General features: G+C 47.3%; 1 protein-coding gene across 4 annotated transcripts in view; it reads right to left on the reverse strand.

Moving 5' to 3' along the window:
- Nucleotides 1-183: 183 nt before the first annotated feature.
- The window catches only part of NQO1 (NAD(P)H quinone dehydrogenase 1), a 15,753-nt gene continuing 2,019 nt past the window's right edge, over nucleotides 184-13,917 (reverse strand). Inside the window, exons 1-6 of one of the 4 annotated variants that reach the window (XM_032284329.1) lie at nucleotides 7,784-7,817; nucleotides 6,271-6,435; nucleotides 6,027-6,157; nucleotides 3,653-3,766; nucleotides 2,736-2,837; nucleotides 548-1,029 (exon numbers count right to left, since the gene is read on the reverse strand). In XM_032284329.1, the coding sequence (XP_032140220.1) occupies nucleotides 724-1,029; nucleotides 2,736-2,837; nucleotides 3,653-3,766; nucleotides 6,027-6,157; nucleotides 6,271-6,379 (762 nt within the window). In that variant the 5' untranslated portion in view covers nucleotides 6,380-6,435; nucleotides 7,784-7,817 and the 3' untranslated portion in view covers nucleotides 548-723. Of the gene's footprint in view, nucleotides 1,030-2,735; nucleotides 2,838-3,652; nucleotides 3,767-6,026; nucleotides 6,158-6,270; nucleotides 6,436-7,783; nucleotides 7,818-13,917 lie in introns of those variants that run through there. The other 3 variants (XM_032284326.1, XM_032284327.1, XM_032284328.1) reach the window with 3 other exon arrangements.

Below are 13,917 nucleotides of genomic sequence, written 5' to 3' on the forward strand. Positions count from 1 at the left end.
TTTTGGTAGAGATGGGGTTTCACCATGTTGACCAGAATGGTCTCGATCTCTTGACCTCGTGATCTACCCGCCTCGGCCTCCCAAAGTGCTAGGATTACAGGCGTGAGCCACTGCGACCGGCAGCTCTTCCTTTCAAGGTATCTATATGTACTGTATACAAACAATGAAAGTTGAAGAGTGATATTCACGTAAGGCATATTGATCACTGCATTGTAATTGAAAGCAAGAAATATCATAAACAAGCATTAGATTACTAACTGCCAAACAAGTTAAGTCCCTTAAGGCAGATAGATTCAGTCTTTTCTTTCTCTGAGCAATTCCCTTCTGCCATAAACTCCAGAGAGGTGATGAATAGAAACAGAACATTGGAGAGTTGAATGATACCTAGCCAGACTTTGCCTTAAAACTTTAGCCCTAAAAAGAGAATTAAATTGTGTAGATGCCTTTAAAGAACATTTTGTAGCTTCTTTCTACATCTTTCCCTAAGTGGCCTCTTGAGCCAAGTCGGATTTTAGTTATATGCCATGATAGTAATCATAACAATCAGTGACATTCAATAATAAAATGATCCAAAAATGCATGAATATAGTCGATTCCCTCTCCTATTTATACCTTGTGGAAAAAAAAAAAAACCCAAATCTTAAAAACTAAAGTGAGTTAGGGAAGCTTGGAAAGATACCCAGATCTGATAACATATTATGAGGAGATCCAGTCTTAGGAAACTTATTTTCTGGCTTTGATCTGGTTGTCAGTTGGTATGGACTTGCCTAAGTGATGGCCCACAGAAAGGCCAAATTTCTTGTTTTTCTCCTCATCCTGCACCTCTTTTTTCATTAAGAATCCTGCCTGGAAGTTTAGATCAAAGAGGCTGCTTGGAGCAAAATACAGTGGTGTCTCATCCCAAATATTCTCCAGGCGTTTCTTCCATCCTTCCAGGATCTGAATTCGGGTGTCTGCTGGAGTGTGCCCAATGCTGTATGTCAGTTGAGGTTCTAAGACTTGGAAGCCACAGAAATGCAGAATGCCACTCTGGGGATACAGAAAGCACAGAGAGGTAAGTCAACGAATTCCATGCAGTTGTACTATAAACAACAGAAGCTGGTCTGGGCTGCCCAGTAAGACACTCTGATAGGGAGGCCTCAGGCACCCAGCGAATCATTTCGGAGCCACGGTCTCTGCCTACCCTCTACCTAGCTGTTACCAACTTTAGCTTTTTCAGCTGTTTTTAGCCTTTTCAAGGGTTTAAATGTATAAACCATTGAAACTGTGCCAACCTGAATCCTTTGCCAAGAAGGCTGGAAATTCTATTACTTTAGGGAGTCTCGGTTTCTTGGCAGGTGACTCTTGCCAACGCATGTGTGTGCATTTCTCTGCCTCACCATATAACCAGATGAGTCTTGCTTTTTTTTTTTTTTTTTTGAGATAGAGGCTCGCTTACAGGCTGGAGGGCTGTGGCATGATCTCGGCTCACTGAAGCTTCCACCACCCAGGTTCAGGCGATTCTCATGCCTCAGCCTCCTGAGTAACTGGTTCTACAGGCATGTGCCACCATGCCCAGCTAATTTTTGTAACTTCAGTAGAGACAGAGTGTCACCATGCTGGCCAGGCTGGTCTCCCAAAGTGCAGGGATTACAGGCCCAGTTGAGTCTTGATAAATGATTTTCATACATGGCCACTCATGGGCCACTCTCCAACCACCCTCTTTACAGAAATTATCCCGAGGGTCTGGTGACACCAATAAGCCCACCCCGGCTTCAGTTTTATCCATGTCTAAACAGGCTGGACTAAATCATTTCTGTTTTCTTCGAAACAGGGTTTCGCCCTGTGTCCCAGGCGGGAATGCAGTGGTGTGATCATAGCTCACTACAGCCTCGAACTCCTGGGTCTCTCGCCTTAGCCTCCCAAGTAGCTAGAACACAGGTGTGTGCCATTACACCCAGCTAATTTTTTTTTTTTTTTTTTTTTTTGTGTACGTTGCCCAGGCTGGTCTCAAACTCCTGGGCTCAAGTGATCCTTCTGACTCAGCCTCCCCATAAATCATTTCTTAAATTGTCTTCGGCTCTAATAGTCTATGGGACTGTATCAGCAACTTGGAGAAGGACAGGAAGGCTGGAGGGAGATGTCAGGTCATCTGGCGAGACCAGGGCCCACGGCTGTACAAATCGAGGGTAGAAATCCACACACATCCTTGGCTGGGAGAGAATGCTGTTTTCACATGCACACATGTGGGCGTTTTCTACATGCATAGGCACCCAGGAAGGCAGGCAAGCTGCTAAAGGAAGCTCCCGTAGTTCGGAATCATGATGATGCTTCCATCTTCACAACTCAAGTTCTGTTTTCAGCTGCTATCTTGATGCTTTGAACCCCACAGAAGGCTCAATTCATGAATTCCCCTGAAGGTTCATTGAAAATGAGGTACCTGGCTGGGCGCAGTGGCTCACCCCTGTAAACCCAGCACTTTGGGAGGCTGAGGCGGGAGGATCATTTGACATCAGGAGTTTGAGACCAGCCTGGCCTACGTGGTGAAACCCCGTCTCTACTAAAAATATAAAAATTAGCCGAGCATGGTGACAGGTCCCTGTAATCGCAGCTACTCAGTAGGCTGACGCAGGAGAATTGCTTTAACCCAGCAGGCGGAGGTGGCAGTGAGCCAAGATGGTGCCACTGTACTCCAGCCTGGGTAACAGAGCGATTCCATCTCAAAGAAAAAAGAAAAAGAAAAGAAAATGAGGTACCTGAATTGGCCAGAGAATGACATTCATGTCCCCATGGACCCCTTGCAGAGAGTACATGGAGCTGCTGCCACCAGTGGTGATGGAAAGCACTGCCTTCTTACTCTGCAAAAGAAAAAAACAACACACTTCATTCCCCCCACATCCCCTTGGTGACAAGAAGTTAATGAAACAGCTCCAGGGAAAAGAACACACAAGTCCCTCCTATTTGCTGTTTATATTACTTCATACTTTGGCTCCTCGGAGCTACACAGTATGACTCTGCAGAAGTACCAGCCTAGACCGTCTACAGACAGGCGGCCTGGGGCAAACCAAGGATTCCAAACCCGCACGTGTGGCTCAGGGCAAGGCTGTCACCACATCCAAAATGAGTGCTGGCTGTGCTGCCTAGATGGAGTGATTGATGGTTCTTACCCATCCTCCCACGTGCTAGGCATGGCATAGGACAAGCTCTTTCTTTTTTTTTTTTGAGACAGAGTCTTGATTTGGCACCAGGCGCCAGGCTGGAGTGCAGTGGCGCAATCTCAGCTCACTGCAATCTCTGCCTCCTGGGTTCAAGCAATTCTCCTGCCTCAGCCTCCCGAGTAGCTGGGGTTATAGGCGCCCACCACTATGCCCAGCTAATTTTTGTATTTTTAGTAGAGACTGGGTTTCGACATGTTAGCCAGGCTGACCTCAAGTGATCTGCCTGCCTCGGCCTCCCAAATTGCTGAGATTACAGGTGTGAGCCACCACACTCAGCCTCTGGAGCATTTTAAAACAAATCCCAAACATCATGTCATTCCATCTGTAAAAACTTGATCATGCATTTCTCCCAAAGGTCCCAGGGCCTCAGCTTAGGATCTAATTGTGCTCAAAACCCTGCATCAGGACAGACTCCACCCAGAAGCCAGTCAGAGCATTCCGAACTGTCCACCTACCCGGAAGGGTCCTTTGTCGTACATGGCAGCGTATGTGTAAGCAAACTCTCCTATGAACACTCGCTCAAACCAGCCTTTCAGAATGGCAGGGACTCCAAACCACTGCAGGGGGAACTGCGGGACAGAAGACATCATCGAGGTCAGACCAGAGGCTCCCCCAGCCCAGAAGGCAGCTGGGTTGCTGAGCTGCTGTCCATGATGGCAATGAGGGGAGCCCCTCAGCCTTTCCCATTCCTCCTGGAAGTGTTAGCACTTTAAGGAAAGAGATCATTATTGTCCTTGGTCAGCCAACTTGACAGTCTTCTTTTGGCCTGAAAATGCAAATATCAAGTGGGCCCCAAGCAAAGCTACATACACAGATGACTTGCTTATATGAAATTTGTTTGTATGAAGTCACATTTGGCAGCAAAGTCTAAATAGCAAGGATTGTAAACAAGGTTTGCCTCAGGGTGTGATGCCTCAATCAGTATTTTCCCAAGAGTTTGCTTTAGTAGGTGTGGTATCAACAATGTGACTGTTGGCTGGGCACAGTGGCTCATGCCTGTAATCCCAGCACTTTGGGAGGCTGAGGCAGGGAGATCACCTGAGGTCAGGAGTTTGAGACCAGCCTGGCCAACATGGCGAAACCCCGTCTCTACTAAAAATACAAAAATTAGCTGAGTGTGGTGGCATGTGCCTGTAGTCCCAGCTACTTGGGGGTCTCAGACAGGAGAATCGCTTAAATCCAGGAGGCAAAGGTTGCAGTGAGCCGAGATCACACAATTGCTCTCCTGCCTGGGCAACAGAGCAAGACTCTGCCTCAAAAATTAAATAAATAAATAAATAAAAATTCAAAAATAAAAATAATAATAAATAATAATTAGTGTGACTAACGTTTATCAGGGACTTTCCATGAGAAAGTCTTGTCTGACCTCTTATCCTAATAAAAGCAGAGTAAGGACTACCCCAGGAGTTCTTATCCTTGATTCACGATATAAAGATATGACAGGCACATGCCTATAATCCTAGCACTTTGGGAGGCTGAGGCAGGTGGATCACTTGAGCCCAAGAGTTTGAGACCAGCCTGGGCAGCATGGTGGGACCCCATCTGTACAAAAAATAAAAAATTAGCAGGGCATGGTGGGGTGCGCCGATAGTCCCAGCTATTCGGGAGACTGAGGTGGGAGGATCACTTGAGCCCAGGAGGTTGAGGCAGCAGTGGGCGGAGATCACACCACTGTGCTCCAGCCTGACTGACGGTGAGAACTTGTGTCCAATTTTTTAAAAAAATTCTTTGTTAAAGGCATCCTTTGGGGTACTGGCTAGTGGCATGTGGCTTTGAAGATTCATGTGCTTCCTAGCAACAGGCCTGAGGGTTGAAGAAAGGATTTCAAGGATTGGATGCTTTGTAGCTGATTGAATAAGAACAACAGTAAGAAAACACCGCAGCCTGTACCACCCTCCTCGTGGTTTCCAGCATCATACACATTCTATGTTCAATATCCAAAGACTGGCTGGAATTGGCAAAAGCAGTGTCATCGAGTACAGTCACATTTATGGGAAACATCACTGACGAGATGCCCACACAATCCCAGCATTGTCTGCTAAACGGTAAGGCAGCTTCCCGAAGAAGAAAGGCCATGGATTGCTGCAGAAACACATTCAGCAGGGTTTCAAAGCCCCCTTCAGCTGGCAGGCTACGATGGCAGGGAAGTCAACGTCTCATGCATCATTCTACAAAGGATTTGGGATTCTTGTGGAGAAAGGAGGAAAACAGCGAATGTTGAGAGAGTCCTCCAGGAATCTCCAACTGAAGGGGAGACGAGGTATGTGGCAGAAAGCAAGTTCAAGTGTGGAACATCATCTTTGCAGCTGCATTTCTATACATAACCATAATACAACCAGATTCCCAATATCTGTGAAATCCATGTAATACTGCACCTTTCAAGCAATCACCCTTATTTGTAAAGAATGCAGTCGAGGCCGGGCGCGGTGGCTCACGCCTATAATCCTAGCACTTTGGGAGGCCGAGGCGGGTGGATCACGAGGTCAAGAGATCGAGACCATCCTGGTCAACAAGGTGAAACCTCGTCTCTACTAAAAAAATACAAAAAATTAGCTGGGCATGATGGTGCGTGCCTGTAGTCCCAGCTACTCGGGAGGCTGAGGCAGGAGAATTGCTTGAACCCAGGAGGCGGAGGTTGCGGTGAGCCGAGATCGTGTCATTGCACTCCAATCTGGGCAACAACAGCGAAACTCCGTCTCAAAAAAAAAAAAAAAAAAGAATGCAGTCGAGTGGCTGACTGTTCTAAGATCCCATAGCTAATTAGGTGACAGGTGTAGGACAATAAGCAGGCAAGTGTCCCTGACACCCCTTCTGATGTCCTCCCCATACCTGGAATATCACAAGGTCTGCGGCTTCCAGCTTCTTTTGTTCAGCCACAACATCCGGGCTCAGACGGCCTTCTTTATAAGCCAGAGTAGCTTCAGCAGCATACTGAAAGTTCTCAGGGTCCTTCAGTTTACCTGCAGAGAAGAAAAAGAGAGGCTGGGGCCAGCGGGGCCGAGGCTGGGCCAGAGGACCCACAGGCAAGGAGATCCACAAAGAACTGATTAAAGAGGGGAGGAGGAGCTCCTACCTGTGAAGTCCTTTCTGGAAATGATGGGATTGAAGTTCATGGCATAGAGGTCTGACTCGGCCACCTCCCATCCTTTCTTCTTCAAAGCCGCTGCAGCAGCCTCCTTCATGGCATAGTTGAAGGACGTCCTCTCTGAGTGAGCCAGGACGATCAGTGCTTTTCTGCCTACCGAGACACACACAAAGCATACGGGGAAAACCCATTACCAACCAGCAAACCTTCAGCTACAGGGGAGCCGCAGTCTGTAAAGGAAGGGGCAGCTTTGTTAGACGTTAGGTTATTGCAATCCATCCTCTGCTGCCAGAAATATATTTTCCCCTTAAAAGTGCCGAAGATTAAAGGAAGCATTTAAATCAGTGGCTGATTTAATAAACGGTGTTGATGGCTGAGCGCCATGTCTCACACCTGTAATCCCAACACTTTGGGAGGTCAAGGTGAGCGGATCACCTGAGGTCAGGAGTTCAAGACCAGCCTGGGCAACATGGCGAAACCTATCTCTACAAAAAAATACAAAAAACTAGCTGGGCTGGTGACTCACACCTGTAATCTCAGGTATTGGGGAGGCTGAAGTGGGAGGACTGCTTGAGCCTGGGAGTTCGAGGCTGCAGGGAGCTATGATTGAACCACTGAGTGACAGAGCGAGAACCTGTCTCTAAAAAATGAACTGTGCAGTTTTTAGAGTGTTTATTGTAGTCACCAAAAAAGTTTTTGGTTTTTTTTTTTTTTTTTTTGAGACGGAGTTTCACTCATGTTACCCAGGCTGGAGTGCAATGGCGCGATCTCGGCTCACCGCAACCTCCGCCTCCTGGGTTCAGGCAATTCTCCTGCCTCAGCCTCCTGAGTAGCTGGGATTACAGGCACACACCACCATGCCCAGCTAATTTTTTGTATTTTTAGTAGAGACGGGGTTTCACCATGTTGGCCAGGATGGTCTCGATCTCTTGACCTCGTGATCCACCCGCCTCGGCCTCCCAAAGTGCTGGGATTACAGGCTTGAGCCACCGCGCCCGGCCAAGTTTTTGGTTTTAATTACCCCATTAACACATCACATGCAGTCATAATTTCCAGTAGATCAAAGATCAAAATTTTTTAAATGTAACTATTTAAATAATAAAGAAGGAACAGTAGAATTTGTATAACCTCAGGGTAGAGAGTCCTTTATAAAAAAAAAATTCGTCCAGGCGCGGTGGCTCAAGCCTGTAATCCCAGCACTTTGGGAGGCCGAGGTGGGCAGATCACGAGGTCAAAAGATCGAGACCATCCGGGCCAACATGGTGACCCCCATCTCTACTAAAAATACAAAAATCAGCCCAGCATGGTGGTGCACACCTGTAATTCCAGCTACTTGGAGGCTGAGGCAGGAGAATTGCTTGAACTTGGGAGGTGGAGGTTGTGGTAAGCCAAGATTGTTCCACTGCACTCCAGCCTGGGCGACAAAAGCAAGACATCGTCTCAAAAAAAAAAAAAAATTGTTTAGCAATAAGCACCATAAACAAAGTCAAAAGATACCCACTGGGAGAAGAAATTTGCACATCTCATCACAGAGTTAGTTACACTCCCAGTGAGTGCCCACAAAGAATTAGAAAAGAACAGATGGTGCAATGGAAAGTGGGTCAGGGACCTGCACACACTGTTCGCAGAGCAGGAAAGGCGAATGGCGACCAACAAATGGAACAAAGCTCTACGTGGCCTGTCAGGGAAAGCAAACTTGGAACGAGGTGTTTACCCATGAGATTGGCACCAAGAAATGTAAAACAAATAACATCCAGGGCTATTAAGATTGTACTAACAGAGGCCGGGCGCGGTGGCTCAAGCCTGTAATCCCAGCACTTTGGGAGGCCGAGGTGGGTGGATCACGAGGTCAAGAGATCGAGACCATCCTGGTCAACATGGTGAAACCCCGTCTCTACTACAAATACAAAAATTCAGCTGGGCATGGTGGCGTGTGCCTGTAATCCCAGCTACTCGGGAGGCTGAGGCAGGAGAATTGCCTGAACCCAGGAGGCGGAGGTTGCGGTGAGCCGAGATCGCACCATTGCACCCCAGCCTGGGTAACAAGAGTGAAACCCCGTCCCAAAAAAAAAAAAAAAAAGATTGTACTAACAGAAAAATTGGTGTATTACTGGTGGGAATATGAATTGGCTCAACCTTTAGGGAAAGTAATCAGGCAGAATCTCTTAAAACTTTAAAGACACATAAATCTTTTATTTCCCTCTCCAATTTGGGGAAATCTGCTCTACAGACTAAAAGCATCAGGCTATAAGAGCAAGGATGTGGGCCGGGCGCGGTGGCTCACGCCTGTAATCCCAGCACTTTGGGAGGCCGAGGCGGGTGGATCACGAGGTCAAGAGATCGAGACCATCCTGGTCAACATGGTGAAACCCCGTCTCTACTAAAACTACAAAAAATTAGCTGGGCATGGTGGCACGTGCCTGTAATCCCAGCGACTCAGGAGGCTGAGGCAGGAGAATTGCCTGAACCCAGGAGGCGGAGGTTGCGGTGAGCCGAGATCGCACCATTGCACTCCAACCTGGGTAATAAGAGTGAAACTCCGTCTCAAAAAAAAAAAAAAAAAAAAGAGCAAGGATGTGTATTACACCATGCTTTTCACTGGCAAAAATTAGATATAACCTGACTTTATGGGGACCATTTTAATAAATTATGGGTGTATCCACACTACAGGATATTTTGCTGTTAACAAGAATGAGTTGACTGGGCGCCGTGGCTCACTCCTGTAATCCCAGCACTTTGGGAGGCCGAGGCGGCAGATCACCTGAGGTCGGGAATTCAAGACCAGCCTGGCCAACATGGTAAAACGCTGTCTCTACAAAAATACAAAAATTAGCCAGACATGGTGGCAAGTGACTGTAGTCCCAACTACTTGGGAGGCCGAGGCAGGAGAATTGCTTGAACCCCGGAAGCGGAGGTTACAGTGAGCCGAGATCATGCCATTGCACTCCAGCCTGGGCGACTGAGTAAGACCCTGTCTCAGAAAAATAAAATAAATAAAAATAAAAGTTAAAAAAAAAAAAGAATAAGTTAACTGGCTGGGCACAGTGGCTCGAGCCTATAATCCAGCTACTTGGGAGGCTGAGGTGGGAAGAGCCCTTGAGGCCAGGAGTTGGAGACCAGCCGGGGCAGCGCAGTGACACTTTATCACTAAAAAAATTTTTTAGAGACTGTTGACTAGGCACCGTTGCTCTCGCCTCTAATCCCAGCACTTTGGGAGGCCAAGGCGGGAGGATTGCTTGAGCCCAGGAGTTCGAGACCACCTAGGCAACATGACAAAAGCAAAACCACTTTTCTACAAAAAATACAAAATTAGCCTGTAGTCTCAACTACTCCGGAGGCTGAGAGATGGGAGGATCACTTGAATCCAGGAGGTTGAGGCTGCAGTGATCTGTGATTGCCACACTGCACTCCAGTCTGGGTGACAGAGCAAGACTCTATCTCAGATAAATTTTAAAAATTAAAAAAATTAAAACGAATTAACTATACACAGTGACTCAGAAAGATATCCATGATATATTGTTAACGGATAAAAAACAAGTAAATATGAATCCATTTTTATTTAAAATGAAAGAAGTGAGAAGCAGGGAGAGAGAGAGGGAAGGGAAGGAAGAAAAACTACACAAAAAAAGAGAAAGAAAAAAGAAACTACATATATATGTGTGTGGATTAGCAGTACATTGGTATGAGGGGGAGAAATGTGTAATGATTACATTAGACTTTTTTTTTTTTGAGACACTTTGTCTCACTTTGTCGCCAAGGCTGGAGTGCAGTGGCACAATCTCAGCTCACTGCAACCTCCGCCGCCTGGGTTCAAGCGATTCTCCTGTCTAATCCTCCCCAGTAGCTGGGATTACAGGTGTGCACCACCACACCTGGCTAATTTTTGTATTTTTAGTAGAGACGAGGTTTTGCCATGTTGGCCAGGCTGGTCTCGAACTGCGGACCTCAAGTGATCCACACGCCTCAGCCTCCCATAGTGCTGGGATTACTGGTGTGAGCCACTGCGCCCTGCCTGTTTCTAAGACAGGGTCTCAATCTGCCTCTCAGGCTGGAATGCAGTGGCTCGATCTCAGGTCACTGAAGCCTCAACTCTCAGGCTTAAGCGGTCATCCTACCTCAGCCTCCATAGTAGCTGGGACTCCAGGTGTATGCTACCATGCCTAATTTTTTTTTCTTTTTACAGAGATGGGGTTTTGCCATGTCGCCCAGGCTGGTCTCAAACTCCTGGGCTCAAGCAGTTTTGCCTACCTCAGTCTCCCCAAGTGTTAGGATTATAAGTGTGAGCCACCACACCCAGCCCTCACTTTCTTCCTTTGTCAGGACAACCTGCTGTTTTAAATGTGTCCCTTCCAAAATTCAGGTGCTGCCAATGTGAGAGAATTAACAGTTGGGGCCTGTGAGAGGTAATTAGGCGAGGCGGGCTCCTTCCTCGTGATCGAGATTAAGGGCCTCATAAAAGAAGCTTCACCCAGCACGGGGCTCACTTGCCTTTCCATTTTCCACCTTCTACCTCACGCCGTCCATGTCAGGACACAGCATTCCTCCAAATGCAGCTCTCTCCGGACAACCATGCCTTCCAGCACCTTGAACTTGGACATCCCAGCTTCCAGAACTGTGAGAAATCAATTTCTCTTTTTTATGAATTATCTAGTTCTAGTTATTCTGTTATGGCAGCATGAAATAGACTAAGACAAACCCTATGAGGTCAATACTGTGAGTAGCCCCATGTTATGGATGAGAAAACCGAGGCACAGGAGAGAAGCAAGTTACCCAAGTGAGTGGTCATTAAGTGGTGAAGCTGGAATGATGTGAAAATGTAGAGTGGCTGGGCGCGGTGGCTCACACCTATAATCCCAGCACTTTGGGAGGCCAAGGCAGGCAGATGGCTTGAGCCTAGGAGTTTGAGACCAGCCTGGCCAACATGGAGAAACCCTATTTCAACAACAAAAATTAGCTGAGCGTGGTGGTGTGTGCCTGTAGTCCCCGCTACTCAGGAGGCTACGGAGCAAGGATTACTTGAGCCAGGGAGGTGGAGGTTGCAGTGAGCCATGATCACGCCACTACACTCCAGCCTGGACAAAGGTGAGACTCCCTCAAAAAATAGATGGGGGTGGGGTGGGAGAGGGAATGGAGGGAGAGAGGGAAAGAGAAATACAAGTAACAGCATGCAAGGGCATAAACCCCCACAGTTGCTCCTGGTAACGTGCACTGCTACTCCATACCCTCCCATGAACAGTGGGTGGGGCTGGGAGAGAAGGCATCTGCAACTTTTTTGCACTATCTGAATAACTAAAAATAACTAAAATAACTAGAAAAGCACGTTGAAGCCTTAAGCTCTCTTCCTGCTTTTATTATTGACCACACCTGGCAAGGGAGGCGCCTCTTGGGCTAACTTTGAGGACCCAGCGTGCCATACCAGGGGATTTCCAAACTTCATCCTAGGGTTTTGAACTCTCGAAACTAAAATTCAGTGGAATAGGTGTTGGATGATGATTTAAATGTGCTGGAAGTGATTGGCCGGCTTTGGATAGCCTGGGAAAATGGAAAGGAAGTTCTAAGGCTGCCTCAAATTCCTACCTCCTTAACTCATGGATTTAACATGATTGTGAGGCAAGTGGGCACATGAAGCTCTAACATATGTTTTCTTTGTGATTGACCTTGTCATTAGTCATATCAGTGTGTACTCAACACCGCTCTGACAGTTTTTATTCTACCGACTTCTCATCAATGTTAACAAGTAGTAAAACAGTCAAGACACTTCTCAGAAGATGAGCAAGTCAGGATATCCCTCTGTAGCTCTTTGAAGGAGCTCACACTCTAATAGGTATAGGCATGCCTGTGACTATAAAATTTTTCACGTAAGGCAACACACAAACAGGAATAGTACATTTGCAACAAACACAACCACCAAAGTGTGGCACCTATAATACACAGATCCCCAAAACAACTCGAGAATAATGGACAAAGGAAGGCGCGGGCTGGGCGCGGTGGCTCCTGCCTGTCATCCCAGCACTTTGGGAGGCCAAGATGGGCAAATCACCTAAGGTCAGGAGTTCCAGACCAGCCTACTCAACATGGTGAAACCCCATCTCTACAAAATACAAAAACAATTAGCCAGGCCTGGTGGCAGGGCCTGTAATCCCAGCTACCTGGGAGGCTGAGGCAGGAGAATCACTTGAACCAGGGAGGTGGAGGGTGCAGTGAGCCGAAATCGCACTGCTGCACTCCAGCCTGGGCAACAGAGCAAGATTCTGTCTCAAACAAACAGAAAAATGGTTGTGGTTAGGCAATGAACAGAAAGGAAGTTTTCTGGGCCTGGAAGGTTCATTTTCCCTTTCTGCCACTCGCCTAGCTGAACAACATGACCTGGGAGGAGTTACAGCATTATCCTGAGAGGCCCCTGATGCATACACAGATAACCTCCTCAGGGTACAGTGGCATTAGTGTGCCAGGAGAGGTAAGGGGCAAAGTTCAACAGAGGGCCGGGCGCGGTGGCTCACACCTGTAATCCCAGCACTTTGGAAGGCCAAGAGGGGTGGATCACTTGAGGTCAGGAGTTTGAGACCAGCCTGGCCAACATGGTAAAAACCCGTCTCTACTAAAAATACAAAAATTAGCTGGGCGTGGTGGCTTTCACCTTTAATCCTAGCTGCTGGGGAGGCTGAGGCACAAGAATGGCTTGAACCTGGGAGGCAAAGATTGCAGTGAGCCCAGATCATGCCACTGCACTCCAGCCTGGGCAATAGAGTGAGACCCCATCTCAGAAGGAAACGTCAGGACTTGAGGGCTGGCTCATTAGGAAGGGTTCTGAGAGGAGCTTGCCGTTTGAGCTGAATCTTGGTATTGAACTCTTGGCCTCAAGCAGTCCTCCTGCTTCAGCCTCCAAAATGCTGGGATTACAGGCATGAGCCACCATGCCCAGCAGAAAAAAAAAGTTGTTTAATTAGTTGGGTTTCAAGTTCTTCTGCTCTGACCAAAAAAAAATTAGCCGGGTGTGGTGGCACACACATGTAGTCCCAGCTACTCAGGAGGCAAAGAGGGGATAATCACTTGAGCCCAGGAGGTCAAAACTGTAGTGAGCCCAGATCATGCCACTGTACTCCAGCCTGGGCAACAGACAAGACCCTGGCTCAAAAAGAAAAAAGAAGTATGATAAGGGCAAGACTTAGTGGCAGTTTCATGCATTCTCCTTCTGCCTTCTCGGCTCATTTGAATCCTCCAGGGAATATAAGTGCAAGTCAAATGCTTCCATTAGTTGCAAACAAAAAACCTGGATGTTTCAGTTAACCTCAAGATTTGGTTAGCTGTATACAGCTAAAACTAATTATACAAGATCCAAGTCTTCCTTTTTCCCTCTTCACCACCCGCTTTTTTGTGTTTAAGCTACACAGAAACACAGAACATTCTGTAAGATTAAAAAGTCAGGAGATAGGCCGGGCGCGGTGGCTCACGCTTGTAATCCCAGCACTTTGGGAGGCCGAGACGGGTGGATCACGAGGTCAAGAGATCGAGACCATCCTGGTCAACATGGTGAAACCCCGTCTCTACTAAAAATACAAAAATTAGCTGGGCATGGTGGCGCGTGCCAGTAGTCCCAGCTACTCAGGAGGCTGAGGCAGGAGAATTGCCTGAACC

Source organism: Sapajus apella, unplaced genomic scaffold, assembly GCF_009761245.1.
Source record: "Sapajus apella isolate SASKATOON/1434 unplaced genomic scaffold, GSC_monkey_1.0 scaffold15, whole genome shotgun sequence".
NCBI classification, from domain to species: domain Eukaryota; kingdom Metazoa; phylum Chordata; class Mammalia; order Primates; family Cebidae; genus Sapajus; species Sapajus apella.